The sequence below is a fragment of the Onychomys torridus genome, chromosome 17, assembly GCF_903995425.1.
Source record: "Onychomys torridus chromosome 17, mOncTor1.1, whole genome shotgun sequence".
NCBI lineage: Eukaryota > Metazoa > Chordata > Mammalia > Rodentia > Cricetidae > Onychomys > Onychomys torridus.
Window position 1 is genome coordinate 20,270,927 of NC_050459.1, and position 20,473 is coordinate 20,291,399.

The following is a 20,473-nucleotide window of genomic DNA, read 5'->3' on the forward strand; positions in this document are numbered from 1 at the left end:
AACCACCTACTATTAAAACAATTCCAGAATTAGTTCCAGTAAGTTTAATATTTTAAAGCCATTTACCATGGAAGAGTATGTACTTTTTTATTTAAAAATCTTCACAATTTTAAATTTCCAAATTTAACAGCTAACTTTGTGGGTGCTCTATGGTATCACAAGCATATAAAACATTTTTTGAGAATATTTAGCTAAAATTTTAGTAATATTTGTCATTTATCATAATTTCCATATCTAGGAAATTCCAAAAACTTCCAAGTCTGACAAAACTGTAGTTTTTGTTACCAAAATGAAATTGTGACTTTGCCACCTGGTTCCCAAATTCAGTCTGTGACCAGTCAGTTTCAAATTTATAAACAGAATGAGTAAAAATAATGGGACAAATGTACTGCCACTGTGTTATATATAGTTAGTAGTAGAATAATACCAGTGATTGTTTAGAAGATTTTATATTTGTACAACTAATTGTATCGTACAAAAAGCATTCCTGTTGTATGTTTTTTTACCTGTTGTAAAAAAAAATAAAAAAATTTTTAAAAAGCTTAGAACAATCCTTAAATATTTACAAAATGTGTTTCAACATGCATATTTCACACCTTAAAGAAACATACAGTTCAATCATAGCCTAAACAGGAACCTCTCCAAACAGCATCTTTTCCCTCTTCCAATGGTTCAGTCTCCCAGCACCACGTGTTTGACATATACGTTGGCAGAATAACTTCTGATCTCGCTCTCCTGATGTAGGATCAAGACCTTGTTCATAAGACACTCCAGAAAGTGCTATTGCAGTGTCACAGACTTACTAAGCTTGTTGTAGCCGCACAGTGCTGAGCCTCCAGCTGTATGGAGCCGTAGAGCACTCTCTACAGAGAGGGTCCCGGTTCTCAGCAACTTAGCTGTGAGTGCAGGCGCCGAAGGGTCTTAAAGTGGCGTGAGTTACATTAACCTGAGTATCATAGTAAGTAAAAATTTATCCTAATGTCTTTGGGGTGGGAGGGGTCCATAGCAACACTGGGCTGCTCGAAGAAACAGCCCCTCTCCTGCCTCCCAGACGCTGAGGAAAATACTCTCGTTCTCTTCCTGTACCAAGGGAGTGGTGGGAAGCCTTCGAGGAAGAGCATGTGGCTGTGTGTTGTCACATGGTATCAGCACAGGCAGATAGGACTTAACCCTCTCTGACCCCAAAGATGGGGTCGAATTCAGAGTCTTGGTAACCATTGGTCACTCGTCATTACCTAGATCAATGAAAATGTGATTCTTCCCTCTATTTTTTAAAGGTGAAAAAACCTTCCTGTTAATGCTGTGTTTTTCTGTCCAAACAGGTTGAAACAGCTCCTCAGGCTTCCCTGAAAACTGGATTACAGAAAGGTGAGTCAGTATTATGATGCTGCTTGGCATTTCTTGGATTAAACCAGTTTTTAAGAATAACTGTTTTGTACTTCATGTATTTTTTTTTTTTTGGTCTGTCTCTGTCAATCATTGTTGCTCTTCAGTGTGAAATTTCATCCCCCCTTGGTATGCGTGTGAGTGTGTTGTACGTGTGAGTGCATGTGTGTGCACATATGTGTGTTCGCGCGAGTGTGTTTGTGTATATGTGTGTGCACATGTGTGTGAATTCATTTGTGTGTGTGTGTGAGAGAGAGAGACTGACTTTTAGAGTTGATCCTACTCCATACCTCCACATGAAAAGTCTTTCTTGTTTTGGTAAATTGGAGAACACCATGTAGACTTGATATTGTTTCCAACTTTTCTCCATAAGATTTGGGATTTCACTGGCTTATAAACTAGGGATGTGACGAATCCACTTTTTTGGTATTCGACTGAATACCGAATAGTAGCTATTAATGTTTGTCAAAAAATGGACTATGGCAAACAAGACAGCTTGACTGGGAACAGTGTTACCACACTTTACAGTGCTGTACAATCCTGTGTCAATTGACCCATAGCGTAACTATGGCCACTATTAGATGACCATATGTGACTCTATTTGAGATATGCACAAAGTTTAAGAAGCCTTAAACTTATATATGTGTTTTCTGTGTGCAATCTGAGTATAGTACAGACTCCATAGCATGACTCATGCGATTTGGGTGAGCTCAAACTGTATTTAATACCTGTAGTTTACTCTGGGCAAATTGCATTATTTTAAAATAAATAAAATAAAACACCAGCCTCTCTGCATTCTCGGGGAGAAGTCTGCAGCGATGGTCTCCGTGGAGATCCTCAGCAGAACTGAACGCCTCTCGGAGGGAACACTGCTTGGCGGAGCTCCAAGAACAGACATCGCGCTCGATCGCTGCGAGATTAGGAGGCCTGATTGCGTTGTGTTTCCACCATTCCACAGGGTCGGCGGCGGACCGAGGAGTGCAGGGCTCTGTCAGATTCAGTGACAGCTCCGTCTCCGCAGCGAATGAGGAAACTGTGGACTGAGATTCCTGTACAATTTCATCCCAGAAACTCCAGACTTGGAGTCTCCGTGCAAGATTTCTTTGTCGGCGGCTCGATACAGTTTCTTTTGTTTTGATTTTGATTTTGCCAATCATCATTATTGGCATTCTCTGGCCTGGTTTCTTCAAGACTCTGAACAATTGCTTTATCATTCAGATGATTTCTCTCTTTTTATTTTTTGTCTGAGCTGGATGGGTACAGCTTAAATCATGGGTCCAGCCTAAAAACCACAATTAACTTACCCTGATCAATTCCAACATGGACTGTTCTGTTTTTAAATAAAGCATCATTAATACACATCTGCAGGGTTTTGCCAAATGGCCCAAATGTATACATTACAATCATTCAAAGCTCTTATTGTTTTTTTTCACGTTAGTGCCGTTATCCTGGAGAACAGCCTGACAGCTGTCTTCAGCGGTCCCTCATTTTTCTAGCAGTTTCAGAAACTCATCGGAATTGGCGGTACCTGTGTCTCCCTCCGAAAGCCTCTCAGTACAGCACTCCTGTTCCTCTGTTAAAACTCCTTGTTCATTCAGTGATCTCTTAGGCCAAGGAAATATTTTGTGGTGGTGTTCTGGTTCCACACACCAGCAATGAAAGAGATAGATTTGTGTACTTGTGTTTTTTAATCAGCGTTAACCTGGGCAGGCACCCTCATTTGTAGCTATCAGGAAGCATTCAGTGCAAACTTGTAGGATGGGATGTGATAACGAGGTTCCAGTAACACGAGCAGTCTCCCGAGGCCCACATCTTCCACCACAGAATATGGCTGCACACCAGGCGCTGCTCCCGTCCAGCCTGTTGCGGATCTTCATGGCCTCAGGAGACTTCGTTCTCCGTAGTCTCTTCTGGACTGCACTTCCGCCATAGCTTGCTGGGCTGGTCTAGATGTGTTGTTGTATGGAAAGTTTGGGGGGAACATCTAAGTCACAAACTGCGGGTGGAAATATTAACCGTCTCCTTGGTTCCTTGGTATTCACCGTACCTGATCTGCACATTTCATCGCGGCTGTCTCTGTATAGCCTACTGCATTAGCCCAAGAGATTGTTGCTTTGTAACTTTTTGCACTATTGTTTTGGCTGGATTTGTATTACACGCAGTTTTAAAAAAAAAATTCCACACTATTCTCTGCCTTTTTTTTCAAATATATATTTATTCCTTCCCTCCCAAAGTCTGGAGGTCTCTCATCTGGTTCTTGGTGACTTCCCGTTCTTGAACACGGCTTGTCCATCACAGCCCTCAGTGATGTGCCTTCCACATGGCATGACAGTGTAGGCATGCTGCAGCACTTGCTAACGGTCACAATAAATGCCACGTTACCAGGAAAGAACAATCAGGAACATCCAAATTGATTTGGGGGATGATAATCAACTGAATTGCAAAATTGGGGGGGGGGGGCTGAAATGGCACTATCCGTGTACGAATCGAATACAAATCAAAGATTTGTCACATCCCTAATAAAACAAGATGGAGATGTCTCTGCAACCATATCTGTAAACTGCACTGTGTTGGGTTCCATGTCTTCCCGTACTAAAAGGCTCTCTGAACTGCTCCAGATCAATTGGCTGTCCTTCAGTTCTGAGTAAATTGATGTCTAGATTGGAACTTGGGCTCTTTTGGTGAAAATAGCAATAGATCAGAACTGAATTTAATGTTTTATAGCGCAGTTGTAAATGAACCACCTCTACCAGGAAGGCCAGAAGCTTCTGAAGTTTTCACTTGTAACTTCAGTGCTCCAGAGAGCTGTGAATTCCCCTCAACACACTGGAGATGAGTTTGGGGAAAGAAAAGACTCTCCTACAAAAAAATGAAAGCAGTAACCGTAAATACTACTTTAGGATTAATTTCAGTGTGTTGTGTTAAGGTGCCAGCGAGATTTCAGATTCCTGTAAGCCTCTAAAGAAAAGGAGTCGCACCTCAACTGATGCAGACACGGCTAAGTCCGCATACAGAGACACGTCTGACTCCGATTCTCGAGGACTGAGTGACCTGCAGGTGAGTGTGTGCAGGGGTCCGGCCAGACTGCTCTTTCTCGCCTTGCCAGCCACCGTAGCATGCTTCCGGGGGAGAAACTGGGGAATGGTTACCTAGATAATTCACGTTACCTGTGTGTGTAGGGTCCATGCTCCTTCTTCCTTCTCCATGTGTAACTCCGAAAATGGAAGGGAATGGCCTTCCCCAAGGGAAGGTCTGCATTCTTCTGCTTGAACCCCCAGACAAACTTTCAGGGTCCATTGTAAGAGAGTGTGGGGTAGTCAGGGTGTCAGGTGCTTTGTGTGGTGGTAGTGGTCAGCCTTGTTTTAAAAAAAAGTTAAGGTCCTGGTATGGTGGAGCATGCCTTTAATCCTGGTGCTCAGAATGCAGATCTTTGAGTTACAGGCCATCCTGGTCTACAGAGCCAGTTCCAGGACAGCAGAGCTACATTGTGAGACCTTGACTAATAATAATAACAGTAACAACAACAATAATAACAAAATAAAAACTTCTAAAAATATGTTTTTGAGACAGGACCTCAGGATATAATTCTGGATGGCCTGGGACGTTCCATAAACACCAGGCTGGCCTGAAATCACAGATACCTGCCCACCTCAGCCTCCCCAGGGCTGAGGTTAAAGACGTAGCTTTGCTAGAAAAAAAAATTCTTTTGGCTATTTGTAACTTACTTTGTAGATTTCTTACATAACAGAACCAGAGGAATTTTGTCATTGTTGCTTTTTAAATATATGGGGCAGTTTCTCCCAGATGACAGATACATAGCATCCTTGGGTTGAAAGAAGGATGGGAGGGAGAGAAGGAAGGAGTGAGGGAAGAGAAGAGAACGTAGGAAGGAAGATAGGCAGCCAGGCAGGCAGGAAGGCAGGCGGGCTGGAAGGCGGGCAGGCAGGCTAGCAGGCAGGAAGGCAGACTGGCAGACAAGAAGGCAGGCTGGCAGACAGGAAGGCAGGCTGGAAGGCGGGTAGGCAGGCTAGCAGGCAGGAAGGCAGGCAGGAAGGCAGACAGGCGGGCAGGCAGGCTAGCAGGCAGGAAGGTAGACAGGCAGGCAGGAAGGCAGGCAGGCAGGCTAGCAGGCAGGAAGGTGGGCAGGCAGGCTAGCAGGCAGGAAGGCGGGCAGGCAGGCTAGCAGGCAGGAAGGCAGACTGGCAGACAAGAAGGCGGGCAGGCAGGCTAGCAGGCAGGCAGGCTGGCTGTGCTGAGATAGATTTGAGCCAGTTGCACTAGTCTTTGCATTGTGTCTGCAGGAATTGTTTTCCTTTATCCTGTGCTTTTTTTCCAATAGGTAGGCTTTGGGAAGGAAGGAGATAGCCCTTCAGCCGCTGCAGATGCAGATGCTTGTGACTCACAGTCAGTGGACTCCAGTGTGTCTCGGAGAGGCGTTGGCATGAGTAAGAAGGACACCGTGTGTCAGGTAGGCAGGCGGCTACCTGTAAACGCCATCCCGTTCCACCAGCAGTGTCTTCAGCGCCTGCGTTTGTATTTCACTCTGTTTTTATGATCCCACCGCTTTAAAGTTGGAGGTCCTAGCCTGGTGGTGGCTCTCCCTGCCCTGAACCGGAATATCTGTCCCTCATTGGGCTTTTGCTGTCTGGTTTTGAGGGTCTCACTCTGCAGCCTGGCCTGGCTCTGGACTCCTATGCCACCATGCCCAGCTACCTATTCCTTTTTAGTTCTTTTTGAGTTATTTCATGTTACATTTTACCTGCATGAGGGTATGTGTACCACATGTTTGCCTGGTACCTGAGGAAGTCAGAAGCAGGAACTGGAGTTACATATAGCTGTGTGAGTTGCTGGGAACCACACCTAGGGCTTCACAGAGAAACCCTGTCTTTAAAAAAAACAGAAAAGAAAAGAGAAATTTGAATTCTTAGGTCCCATTTTTAGACCTTCTAACTCAGAATATGCTCTTCCAGAGGTCCTGAGTTCAATTCCCAGCACCCACATGGTGGCTCACAACCATCTGTAATGAGACCTGGCGCCCTCTTCTGGCCTGCAGTCATGCATGCTGTATAGATAATAAATAAATCTTTTTTAGGAGAAAAATCTAGTGGCCTGTACTTAGGCAAGTACCCTGGTCGGTTCTGATGCTCTAGTTTCTCACTCTTGCAGATGTGTGAAACCGCTGGTGACTGTCTGCTTTCCTGTGACGGGGAGTGCTGCAGATACTTTCACGTGGAGTGCCTGGGGCTGACTGCAGCCCCCTCGGGAAGCTTCATCTGCCAGGAGTGTGAGACTGGTGAGCTGTGCCAGGCTGAGTCGGGAGGCTGTGCGGGCGCTGTCCTCCCCTCCCATAGGTATACATTATTGAGCTTCCCAAAGTCAAAACAGCAGTCAGGATTTCCACTCACAATGCGCCCGTGACCCCCCCCCCCAAAAAAAATTAGATAAATTTGTTTTGTTTGCAGCTAGGTCTAAGAGTTGAGTGTGTGTGCATGCTTAATAAACAGGTTTAAAGTCCTTTAGTACACTTCAAGCATTGATCAAAACTAATTATAGTTATAGTAAATATTTAAATATAATTTACTAACTATAAATGTGGTTATAATAAAACTATAAATATGATTATTTAGTGAAAACACAAATTTTTATTATTAATTTTGCTATTAATTTTTGTTGTTGTCGTTTTTTGAGACAAGGTTTCTCTGTGCAGTTTTGGCGCCTTTCCTGGATCTTGCTCTGTAGTCCAGGCTGGCCTTGAACTCACAGAGATCCACCTGGCTCTGCCTCCTAAGTGCTGGGATTAAAAGCATGTGCTGCTACCACCGCCCAGCTTTTTATTTGTTTGTTTGTTTGTTTGTTTGTTTATTTATTTATTTATTTTAAAGAAAGGATCTCACTGTGTAGCCCAGGCTGGTCTTGAACTCACAGAAATCTACCTGCCTCTATCTCCCCAGTGCAAAGATTAAAGGCCTGCACCACCATGCCAGGCCTACTATTAATTTTTTGAACTTGATATTTATTATGTATTTCTTCTTCAGCTGTGTATGCTGCAATACCTATCATAACAGCATACAAAGAAATATGCTTCTTTATGGTTCTAAATGCAAGGAAAGCAGTCTGAAACAACGTAGCTAATTGTCTTAGTTACTTTTCTGTTTAGAGATACCATGGCCAAGGTAACTTGGGAAAGCTTATTGGGGCTTATAGTTTCAGAAGGTGAGTCCATGGCCAGCATGGTGAGGAGCCTGGCAGCAGGCAGGCTGGCACGGCACTAGAGCAGTATGAGAGCTTACATGTTGAAACAACAGCCTTGTGGTCGAGAGAGCTGACTGGGAATGGCATGGGCTTTTGAAACTTCAAAGCCCATCTGTCCTTCAACAAGGTCACACCTCCTGATCCCTCCCAAATGGTTCCACCTACTGAAGACCAAGTCAGACCTATTTCTGTTTATTTTTGTTCTGGTGTTGGTAAGTTGTTTTTCCATTAATTTGAATTTTCAAATTAGCAAAGGTACAGTGATAGCCTTGTAATCTTTTTAATGTTTGTAGTGTTTATTGGGGTGTCTTGTGTTTTGTTTCTGATACTAATAATATTGATACTTTTTCTTCTTTAGTTTGTATTACTCAAACCAGATATATTAAATTTGCTAATTTTCTCAAAGAACCAGGTTTGGTTAATCCCCTCAGCAAATACTGATTTCACTTAATTTCCTTTTTTTTTTTTCAAGACATGGTTTCTCTGTGTAGCCTTGGCTGTCCTGGAACTCACTCTGTAGCCCAGGCTGACCTCAAACTCACATAGATTTCACCTGCCTCTGCCACCCAAGTGCTGGGGTTAAAGGCGTGTACCACCACTGCCTGGAGATTTCACTTCATTTAAAAAGAATATTTCTACAAGGGAGAGGTCTGAAGAGATGACTCAGTCACTAAAATAGTTTGTGTGTAATCATGAGAACATGAATTTGATCCCTAGTATCCATGTAAAAATTAGGTGTGGCTGCATGCCTGTAAGCCCAGCACCAGGTAGGCAGAGATAAGAAGATTGCTGAGGCTTTGCTGGAATCATTGAGCTCCAGGTTCAGCAAGAGACCTTGTCCCAGAAAATAAGGGAGAGCCATTGAGGAAGACCAGATGTCAGTCTCCACATAAATGAGTATGTGTGTATGTGAGTGCCACACACGCACACACACACATACACACACACACACACACAACACATACACACTCACACACACACAGCAGAAGCAGCAGCAGCAGGTGGGGTGGGAAGGGATTTTTTATGAGTTATAGAAATCTGGCGTAGGTTGAGTTAGGGCTAAGATAAACTCTTGTGTAAGCCAGGCTGGCCTTAAATTCTTGAGACCTCCTTCCTTCACCTTTGAAGTGCTGAGAATTCTAGTTTTAGGATCTCAATTTAGCTGTGTTCTTATATTTTTAAAAATCTACTTTGTGTATGGGTGTTTTGTCTGTAAGTATGTTTGTGAGCATGCCTGCTGCCCAAGGAGGCCAGAAGAGGGTGTTGGGTGCCCTGGACTGGAATTATAGATGGTTATGAGCTGCCAAGTGGGTGCTGTGAATCAAACCCAGGTGCTCTGGAAAACCAGCAAGTGCCTGTGACCACTGAGCCATGTCTCCAGCCTCAGGTTTCTTTTCGTATGCTGAATTCGAAAATCTGACAGCAGAATTTCTCTCAAAGGCTGCTCTTTGATGTCTGTTGCTGTTTCTCTGTAAAAGGACTAGTTAGCTTATGTGGAGGCACGCACCTGTAATCTGAACACTAAGGAGACTGAAACAGGAGGATGGCAGTTTTGAGGCTGGTCTGAGGTACATAAAAATGTCCTTATCTCAAAAAACCCAAGTGCTGGGATGTAGCTCATTGTCAAGAGTAATTGCCTGCATGCCTAAGGCCCTGGACATAATCCCAGCACTTGGAAAGGTTCAATGAAATGGACTGTGCTTTAATCAGATCTTATTTAACCTATGTTTATCATGAATTTTCTAGGCCAGCACCCATGTTTTTCATGTAAAGTGTCTGGTAAGGATGTGAAGCGTTGCTCCGTCAGTGTCTGTGGGAAGTTTTATCATGAAGCCTGTGTCCGCAAACTCCCCACTGCCATCTTTGAGTCCAAGGGGTTCCGTTGCCCCCAGCACTGCTGCTCCTCCTGCTGTGTGGAGAAGGACATCTACAAAGCAAGTAAAGGTGAGCAGGGCAGAGAAGGGATGTGTCCAAAGAACACTGCTCACGTATGTTCAGCACGTCCTTGTCAACAGTGTCGGGCATTCTCTGTTTATCTCCAAGTTGAAAAGCTGAGCCGCAGCAGCTGACTTGTCAGGAGTTCAAACTCCACTGAAGAAGCCCTTATGTATAGATAGAGCATTTGATTCCTTTGGAGGATCCCTCCATGATTATCAGCTTGCATTCAGGGACTGGGGAGTAGAGACGTGACAGTCAGCCTAGTAAAGAACATTTCGTAATGACCGTGACCAGTGTCACATGGTGGGGGGGAGCCCTGCCCGCAGAGTATCATAGCCAGCGTGCTGTAGACCACTCTTGACCTGTCTTCTCACAGGACGGATGATGAGGTGCTTGAGGTGTCCAGTCGCCTATCACTCTGGAGATGCGTGTGTCGCTGCTGGAAGCGTCTCTGTGTCCTCCCACATTCTCATCTGTAGCAACCACTCCAAACGGAGTAGTCATTCTGCTGCCGTAAACGTAGGCTTTTGTTTCGTTTGTGCCAGAGGTGAGTGTCGACCTGTTTGAGTTTTTGTTCTGACTCCATTGGCTCATTTCCCCATTTAAGTGTGTCTCTGCATTGCATTGAGCTCCAGATGTTGCGTAGTGCTATGTCCTAGGAGTGCTGAACCCATCCTGCTATTACTAAAAGAGAACTTCAGGGAGACATCCAAATCGTAAGAAAATTAATTCTTCCATAAGCTAACATCCGCTTTTAAAAAATACCGTAAGCTGGGTGTGGCGGCCCACACCTTTAATCCCAGCACTGGAGAGGCAGAGGCAGGAGGAGCTCTGTGAGTTTAAGCAAGGCGGTCTACACATAACAGGTTCTAAGCCAGCTAAGGCTATAGCGAGAGAGACCCTGTTCCAAAAAGAAAAAAAAAAGCAAGCTTAGATTACAAGTAAGTTCTTGGTTAGCCTTTCTGTTTAATATTTCCATTAGTAAAGAGTATTCTTCTCTTCAGTTCTCTGTTAAAGCAGCTCCCCCTGCCCTGTGATCATCCTCAGGTGATCATGTCCCGTGGGAAGCAAGGCTAGAGCAGGTTTTGGTTGTGCGTTTTGATCTGCCATTGAGGGTCTGATAAGACAGCCGAGGCTTTAGTTAAGAGCACCCATGTAGGGTTTCCACATGTGTGAGATTAATAAACTGAAAACAGTATTGGGGGATGGTATTAACAAACTTAAGTTCATGGTATGTCTTTCTTTTCTATTTGTGACAGAACACCATGACCAAAGCAGTTTATAGAAGAGAGCATTTAGTTGGGAGCTTGCTTACAGTTTCAGAGGTTTAGTCCACAACCATCATGGTGGAGAGCATGGCAGCAAGCAGGCATGATGCTAGAGCAGGAGCTGAGAGCTCACGTGTTGAAATAACAATTACAAGTCAGAGAGTGAGCTAACTAGAATGGCTTGAGCTTTTGAAACCGCAAAACCCACAACAAGGCCACACCTCCTGATCCTTCCCAAACAATTCCACCAACTGGGGAACCAAGCATTCAAACATATAGGGGTCATTTTTATTTTCAAACCATCATATTCTACTCCCTGGACCCCTAGGCTTGTTGGCCATGTCACCAGACAAAAATGCATTTAGTCCAATTTCAAAAGTCCCCATAGTCTTTCAGTCTCAAGACTATGTAAAGTCCAAAGTCTCTTCTGAGACTCAAGGCAACCTCCTGCATGTAACCCTCTGTAAAATCAAAAAGCAAATTACTTTAATTCCATCACTCAGGAGGCAGAGGCAGGTGGATCTCTGTGTTCAAGGCCAGCCTGGTCTACAAAGTGAGTTCCAGGATAGCCAGGGCTACACAGAGAAACTCTGTCTCAAAAAAAAAAAAGAAAGAAAGAAAAAGAAAAAAAGAAAGAAAAGCAAGTTATATACTTCCAAAATATGCATTTCAATTCCAAAATGGGGAAAGGGAGTATAATGAAAAAATATGGACCATAGCAGTAGTATTAAAACCCAGCAGGGCAAACTCCAAATTCTGATGTCCAAGAGCTCTTGAGATCCTCACTCCTTCCAGCTTTGTTGACTGCAGCACACTTGACACTTCTTCCTCTTGGACTGGTGCCACACTCCGCTTGCAGTTCTCTTTGGCAGACATCCCAGGGCCTGGGATCTCCAACACCCTGGGATCTCCATTGCAATCCAGGCTTCACTTTCACAGCCTCACACAATGGCCTCTCAGCGTCTCCATGCAGGGACTCCCCTGGCACACACCTGGCCTCAGCGTCTATCCTTCTGTGGAGGAAGATTCCACAAACCCTTTCTTATGTATCTACCCTTCTTGCCTCTAAAACCAGAGCCATGTAGGAGTGCTACCAAGTTCTGCTCCTCAGCTTTGGATTACATTTGCATAACCTTTTATTTGTTGCCGCTGTCCTTGTTGAGTAGGTTTTCTTTGCTTCAGAAGCAAAAGATTGCTTAGACATTTCTTTTTTTACAAGATAGAGGCTTAGCTGAGTGGGGTCTTGCCATTTTGAATCAGATCTTTAAACTTCTCATCTCTTTGAGTACAAGACTTGGCTGTAACATTAAATTTCCTCATGCTCTTTTTCTCCTCAAATTGTACATTTTGTATTTCCTTTTTTCCCTATTTGTTCTTTTTCATTATAGATCTGCATAAGAGTGATCACTAATAACCACATGACACAGTCAACACTAGGTTGTCTTGAAATTTCTGCCAACAACATTAATCCAAAACTCTTCAATTTAGCCTCTAGCAGATTCTAAAGACAAGGGCAAAAACCAGCCACATTTTTTTTTTTTTGCCAAAAATATCACAAGAATAGTCTCTAAGCCACATGCTTAATATTCTTCCCTTCTGAACATTGAGCTGAAACCTTCATAGTCCACACTGTTTTTACCTCTGCCGTCTTCCAAACTCCTACTAGGGTGCCATTAAGTCCCACTTACTGCATTCAGCCTTGCTTTCTCCTCCAAAGTCTTCCGAGTGTCTCTAAAACCCAGCATGATCAGGCTTGCCCGGCAATATGCCACTCCCTGTTACCAAATTCCATCGCAGTTATTGTTCTGGTGCTGTGAAGAGACACCGTGACCAAGGCAGCTTCTAAGAAGGCATTTATTTGAGGGCTGGCTTGCAGTTTCAGATGCTCCCCCATCATGTCAGGTAGCGTGGCGGCAGGCAGGCATGGTGCTGAGTCAATCACCAGGAGCAGAGAGAAAACAAACTGGAAATGGCCTGGGCCCTTAACATCAAAGCTCACCCCAGTGACACACCTCCTCCAGCAAGGCCACACCTCCAAACCTTTCCCAAACAGTGCCACCAACTGAGGTCCAAACACATGAGCCTATGGGGGCCGTTCTTCTTTTAGATTTATTATGTGTATAGTGTTCTGCTTGCAGGCTAGAAGAGGGCGCCAGATCTCATTACAGATGGTTGTGAGCCACCATGTGGGTGCTGGGAATTGAGCAGCCAGTGCTTTTAACCTCTGAGCCGTCTCTCCAGCCCTGGGGACCGTTCTTATTCAAAGCACCTCATGGTACATAATTCACCTGTCCATCTTTTTCTTGTTTTTTGAGACAGGGTTTCTCTGTCTCAGCCCTGGCTGTCCTGGAACTCACTTGGTAGCCCAGGCTGGCCTCGAACTCACAGTGACTTGCCTGCCTCTGCCTCCTGAGTGCTGGGATTAAAGGCACATGCCACCACTGCCTGGCTCACACTGTCCATCTTTATCTTGGCTGTATTATAATCAAATTCTTTTTTTCTTTTTTAGTAATTAGTAATCGTTATAATTGCCTTTTGATTTAATTAAAATGTCACTTTTGTTTTTAATAAAATTTTCATTTTTTTTTCATTTCCCTCTATGTAATATTTAAAGGAACTACTAGATGTACCGAGTCTGTTATGGTATATTTAGACCTTACTGAAGATCAAAACTTTTTGTTGTTTGTTTTTGCTTTAGGAGCCAGTTCGTTTGTTAGAAGTACTAGACTTTTTTTTTTTTTTTTTTTTTTTTTAAGGTTTCCTTTCTGCTTTCTCTTTTAAGATGAGCGCTCTGTCTGGAGGCTGGTCTTAAACTTGTCAACTCAAGCAACCCTTCTGCCTCAGCTTCCCAAGTAGCTGGGACTGTAGGCATTTTATTTACCATGCCAATTTGTAAAGATATAACAGCCTTTAAGTAGGATGACAGATTATTTTGGGTGGTTTTGCTTTTGTATCTCTCATTAAAGAAAAGCACCTGAAAGGAGGTCGGCAGTTAACGACTAAACAGACATCTGTCTTAGCAGTTTACACAGCTCCTTCTACAGCCAACCAAGGCTCTCTACCTGGAGCCTCAGTTTCCTAAGCATATATGCTGTCTGCCATCAGAGTAGGGACACTGATACTTTGGCTTTGGTTTGCTGCTTTGCTTGTGGTCTGGGGATTACACCCAAGCACTCATGCTAGACAAGTTTCCTACCACCCGTCCTTACCCCAGCCTGAAGCCAGTGTCGTTACAGTTCCCGCTTTGAAGCATGTAGGAGTTCAACCAAGATACTCATTGCTATGTTGTCAGATAAGCAAATAATAAATACGAAAGTATCCCTGTCTTCTGTTACTGAATAGAGTGGTGATCAGAAAGGACTATTTGTGTGTACCTGAATGTATGCTTATGAACCGTGTGTGTGTGCAGTGCCCATAAGACCGTAAGAGGTCATCAGATCCTTTGGGACTGGAATTAAAAGTGGTTGTGAGCCACCATGTTGGTGCTGGGCCTCAGACCTGGGTCCTCTGCAAGAAAAGCCCATGCTTAGTCTGTGGGCCGTCTCTTCAACCCCACACTAGTGAATCATAAATTGATGCATAGCGTTGGAAACTTGAGTGACAGTGATGGCTCTTCCAGCCCCTTCATAATAGGATACAAAAAATGTGGTTTATAATGAGTATGACAGCTTACTTTGAAGTGTATTCAAAGTCTAGCTCAGTCAGTATTTTAACCAGTATTTTTTGTGCTGTGTTTCATTTAATAATTGATTGCTTTGTTTTATTTTGTTTAGTTGGTTTTCATTTTCTCAGACTGGGTCTTACTATGTAGCTCTGGCTGTTTTAGAACTTACTATGTAGATCAGGCTGGCCTCTGTCTCCCAAGTGCTGGAATTAAAGGCTTGGGCCATTACAGCAGGCTACTTTTTTATTTTTTTAAATTGATTGCTCTTTAAAGCTGTTTTAATTTAGGACAAATAGGAAATGGTATACTCTTGCCACTTTGTGAAATTAAACTGATACCCATTAACCAAAAGCTTGATGATAACGTGCATGGTGCAAAGCCCAGTGATTCAGAATCAGAACCAGAACCTGTGTTTATATCTGTTTATACTTTATTTAAAAGCCCATAAAATGAATGCCCACATATTTTAATTGTATAGTAAATTAACTTCATGTAGTAAGAATAAAATGTCATTTTCTCTCACAGCTTTTTGCAAAAACTTTATTCTAAACATATCAGATATTTGAGATTTAAGAAGGTTTAAATCTGGCAGAGCAGTGGTGGCGCATGCCTGTAATCCCAGCACTCGGGAGGGAGGCAGAGGCAGATGGATCTCTGTGAGTTCCAGGCCAGCCTGGTCTACAAAGCGAGTTCCAGGACAGACTCCAAAGCTACAGAGAAACCCTGTCTCAGAAAAAAAAAAAAAAAAGAAGAAGAAGAAGAAGGTTTAAATCTTTCAGTCTACCCTCTTTTCCTTTAATCTGATCTCTTCATATGCCTATTTCATTTTACCTTCAAAGTTAAAAGCACATTAAATGAGATGGAAGTCACATCTAGTTTTTTTAACCAGTAAATTTGCTGAATTTTCTTTTTTTTTCTTTTTTTTTTTTAAAGAAGGTTTAAATCAAAGTCTTTTAAAGTATAAATATGTAAGCCAGGTATGGTGGCGCACGCCTCTAATCCTAGTATGCTGGAAGCAGAAGCAGGCAGATCTCTGTGAGTTTGAGACCAGCCTGGCCTGCATAGTGCATTACAGGACAGCCAGAGCTACATAATGAGACCCTCACTCAAAAAAGCCAAAAAGGAAAACATATGTAATGTTTTAAACTTTCAGGACACTTATTTTTAAGGAGACTGACTATAGTAAATCCATATGCCAAAGAAAATACTTCAATAATTTGTTTTAGTATTAGAAAATGGAGCTTATTTTCTATCTTTCTAGCCTTATTAAGAATTTTTCCATCCTCATAAAGTTTTTTTTTTCTTAGTTCTTAGTTACTGGATATTTAAATCATTAAGCTGGGGCCATTGAGATGGCTCAGTGGGTAAAGGCACTTGCTGCCAAGCTTGACCGCCTGGTATTTGATCCCAGGAATGCACTCAATAGAAATGACCCTTGCAAGTTGTCCTCTGGCCTCTGCTTACATGCATGTATACACTTGCTTGCAAGCACACACAAATTAATTAATTAGTTAATTAAAAAATAAAGCCATGAAACTAATTCTTAACGATGGAAAGGTCTAGAAATATGTTTAGAGCTTTCACACACATCCCCAGCCAACTTGAAACACCATAGGAAATACTGAGATATCTTTCAGTGCAGTTTATATTATTTATATTTTTTGTGCATCTTGAGTACTCTATAAAATAAAAATTTCTTAACATTCTATGCCTTTGTTTGTAATAGAGCTGATAGGGTTTTCTTATTATTTTAATAGTAATAATAGCAGTTTATTTTGCATATGTAAATCACACTCTAATATACACAGTTTGAAACAGCTGCCACAGGTACCTTAGGAAGCATTTCCTGTTCCTGTGGGTCAGAACACCGAAGCCTGGGCTGAGTGATTTCCCTGAGGCTCAGCTGTGAGTGGAGGGACTGCTTGACCTTCCTCATTTAAGTCTCCCTCCCTCCCTCTCTCCCTCCCTCCCTTCCATCCCACATCTTTGCTCTAAATGGATAAAAAAGATTGACATCACGTAACTTCTTAGGAAATTACTGTTTTGGTAGCAGTGTTGAGTTCCGCTCGTTCACCTACTTCAGACATGTCTTGGACCCATCTCAGTGGAGGGCAGCATCAGATGACAAGTACACCACAGGGAAGAGTCGGCGGTGACCCTTCCAAAACAGACCCCCAAGTGACACTGTTCTGATGTGTTCTCAAGTCCTAGATCATTAGAAACTAATAACCTGCAGAGGAATTCTCATTAGATTCACAGTGCCCGAGTAGAAAATGGCATCGAGCTGCATTATTATTTTATCTTATTTTTTTGCACTATAAATTTAACTGGAGGTGTTGGGAGCTGGTGTGGTACAGCGGATCTTCTGTTTTCTTCCGATAGGCAGGTCTATATGTCCATCAGGGAACTTTCTATAACTGTCTAAAGTGGTCATTGCTTTCTATGACGGCAGAAAAGAAACCAATGAAATCCGAAATGTTGGCACTCCTTTAGTAAGGTCCAGGGGAGTAGGGCTGCATTTCACACACACACTCCCTCCCTCCCTCCCTGTAGGCGTGGGCCATGATAGGTGCTGGGTTTTCCCTCATGGAATCATGGGTAGTTCCATCGCAGCTCATCTCTTTCTGTTTGTTTCATATAGGGCTGATAGTTCAGGACCATTCAGACCCCATGTTCAGTTCCTATGCCTATAAATCCCACTACCTACTGAATGAATCAAACCGTGCTGAGTTGATGAAATTACCTATGATTCCTTCTTCGTCAGCTTCCAAAAAGAAATGTGAGAAAGGTAATAATTAAAATAGTTTGTTTTTGCATTTTCCTTTCTCTCTCTCTCTCTCTCTCTCTCTCTCTCTCTCTCTAAATAAAGGGGGGAATGTGTGCCTGTCAAGTACTGCCTGTTGCTCTGGGTAGATTCTGCCTTGGTGGTTGTGACTGTGTCTTCATATGGCTATAAAATTATCGAAAAAGGCTTAAATAATTCTGTCATCACAAATTTTTACTTATCTCCCTGAGTCAGTTTTCATACATTCCAAAGATGTAGGTTATTAAAACCTAAAGACTAGAATTTTACTTAACATAAAAGACTATTTGAAAGGCTGTTTCTTTTTTTTTTAATAATTTACTTAACTTTATTTTATGAGCATTGGTATAACAGTGTCAGATCTCCAGGAACTGGAGTTACAGACAGTTGCGAGGTGTCATGAGGGTGCTGGGAATTGAACCCGGTTCCTCTGGAAGAGCAGTTAGTACTCTTAACCACTGAGCCATCTCTCCAGCCCCCAAAGGCTGTTTCTTATTTGCTTGTCCTAGAACTATCATACATGTTATATTAGGGTAGTCATGGTATGGTTTGTCGTTACCTATAAGCTAACTAACAAGAAAGGCTATTTATGGGAAAAGCCAGGACTGGAGGGAAAGCTCAGCCGTGATAGGCTAGGCTCACAACCAAAATATAGAAAAAAAGCCAAAGTAACAGAGACTAGAAACGATTGTTTCTAGAACACAGTCTGTTGTGTTTCTTAAATATTTAGTTAAGATGCTATGAAAACAAGTGCCCTTCCTTCCCTTAGGAGGGAAGCTGGGGTTGAGGGCATACCCTAAATGCTGGATGTTAAAAGGGAGCCAAATCAAATTGCTGATGGGTAGTTTATTCATAAAGAACCATGAGCTATCTGTATGCTCATATTCTCTCAATCAGTCTCATTCATGCAGGAAAACTTTATTTGTGCTTAACTTGCCATAGCCTGCTTATGATAGAGGGGAAGTGACTTCATGTTTATTTGGGGGTTTGTTACCCCAGAGGAAACATCTGAGTTTGGAAGGTATGGATAAAGCTTTTGCTTAATATATTTTCATTATGACCTGAGGTCCAAGTTCAGAATCGATAAAGAAAAATTCATTATTCATACCATGTATGCACATGAAACATGGTTTGTTTGTTAGTTTGTTTGTATTAGTTTCTGCTATTCATGCTGCCTATTTGATGTATCCTTGCTCCTTTGTTGGCCCAAGTCGCAACTAATAACTGAAAGGCTGATGCCTGAGCGAGGTGATTAGAGCCCACTAGGGGTATCGGAGAGGGGACTGACCCATGGCTGTTGCTGGCTGTCTGCTGAGGTCAGAAGGCATGGCCTTACTGGTGATGCTGTGCTTCTGAAGGGGATGGGCGGGGCCTGCGGTCCTCAGCCAAGTGGAATTAGTCTGTCAGTGCATTTGTAAAACGAGGCTAACTCAGTTGTTTGGTTTCCAGCATTCAGGATTAACCGTGACATAACTGAAGTGGTTTCGAGCTCTCTACTTAGCCTGAGTGACAGATTTCCTCTCTTGTATCTGGAAAGCAGGTTTTTGTTGTCCTTGTGGTTTTGTTTATATGCATAGCATCAAGGTAGACCATTCATATTTTTCTTTTTTCTATATTCTTACGTGCTTTGAACATCTCTATCATGATAGTTTTCACTGATTCTGGCTCTGTATTTCCTCTGAAATAAGGCTGAAACTTGCGACCATTTTCATTGACAGTAAACTTGGCCAGCCCAACTTCACAGTGGTGCTAATAATCACATATCCTCTAGGGCTGTCTGTGAGGCCGGTCTCCTTCTTGACGGTCCCTTCCACAGACTTAAAACATCCAAGCAGCTAATCTCAAGGCTGGAAAACTGGACCAGTTAATCCCCATTGATACCTGCAGTCGGTGGGGGAAGCATCCGTGACTGAGGTCCGAGTGGGCAGAGGAAATACAGTGCTGGTCCATCTCTGGTTGTGTATAGCTTCTCTCTCTGTTTTCATGTCACAGTCAGAGGTCTGACGGTGCAGGAAGACAAGATTTCTAAACTCTGTGCAAGGCTGGAGCATGTAATCTGATCAAGTTATATGGAAGGCTCTGGGTCTTGTCTGTGAGACTCAATCTCTGCCAACTTGTAGGTTGTAGAACTGACTTGCCAATGGAACGTCTCTCGTTGTCTTCAGTGGTTCCCCTTTCCTGTTACTTGTTGATATTCATCCTAGAAACACCTCATCCTCTCCGCCCCCACTTTCATTTGTTTGCATTAAAAGGATGATTCTGTTTGTCACACCTGTTTGGTGTCAGCCAGGGAACATTTTAGTCTAAAAAGAGAGGGCTTAGTAGGAACCTGAAAAGATGTGTTTGCATGTAATACTTCATTCCGCACTGAGAATTACTTAGTTTTGTGCTTTATAAAGCAGTGGTTCTCAAACTTAAGTCAGAAAAATAGATATACAAAGAAAACTTCTAAGTATTTTTGGAAAATTAAGAGAATTACACATTTATACAACATAGAGTTACATGAGATTTACTTGGCTGTGACTTCAACCATTCAACACGATGATACTATAATGCTTGCATTGTTTTTGGTTCAGAGTTATGTATTTCTTTGGTCACTACAAATAGGAGAGTGGGCATGGTGGTGCCTGCCTGCAATCCCTCCCTTTGGGAGACAGGCAGGAGGGCCCCAGTGGGAAGTGTGAACTACACAGTGGGACTATCTCCCAGTAAAGTGGAGGAAATCGTTAGTACTGAAGTGCAAGTTGATTTGGGGTTGTATGATTTTGAAAATATGGGTCATATTAGGAGAAAGGGAACCCTTGGTGTGGGGATGGTCAGATCACTGCTGTATAGCCTGTCTGTCTGTCTGTCTGCTTCACTGAAAAGGTAATGGTGCTATGGCTGCTATTTTCAGAATCTCTGTTCCACTTTCGTATTTGAAGAAGAAAAGAAGTACTGGTCAACTTACTGTTTTCATTCTCCGCTGATTTTATTATAAAGGGATTTAGTGCATTTTGACTGGATTAAAACACAAACATGGTTATTTCTTTCTTCGCTCAGAAGAACAAAGGAAAGCTATTTGTTGAAAACCTACTTTCATCTCTCCTTGGGTTAAAGAGTTTCTGTCTCTGTGATGTGTTAGCTAGCTGACACCTGGCTCCCCAGTTGCTCATGTTCTAA

General features: G+C 42.8%; 1 protein-coding gene across 3 annotated transcripts in view; it reads left to right on the plus strand.

Moving 5' to 3' along the window:
- Nsd3 (nuclear receptor binding SET domain protein 3) overlaps positions 1 to 20,473 on the plus strand; it is a 109,664-nt gene that overhangs the window by 71,218 nt on the left and 17,973 nt on the right. Inside the window, exons 9-15 of one of the 3 annotated variants that reach the window (XM_036209382.1) lie at positions 1,323 to 1,368; positions 4,313 to 4,443; positions 5,726 to 5,854; positions 6,553 to 6,679; positions 9,385 to 9,582; positions 9,953 to 10,123; positions 17,150 to 17,296. In XM_036209382.1, coding sequence (XP_036065275.1) covers positions 1,323 to 1,368; positions 4,313 to 4,443; positions 5,726 to 5,854; positions 6,553 to 6,679; positions 9,385 to 9,582; positions 9,953 to 10,123; positions 17,150 to 17,296 — 949 coding nt within the window. Of the gene's footprint in view, positions 1 to 1,322; positions 1,369 to 2,344; positions 3,573 to 4,312; positions 4,444 to 5,725; positions 5,855 to 6,552; positions 6,680 to 9,384; positions 9,583 to 9,952; positions 10,124 to 17,149; positions 17,297 to 20,473 lie in introns of those variants that run through there. The other 2 variants (XM_036209383.1, XM_036209384.1) reach the window with 2 other exon arrangements.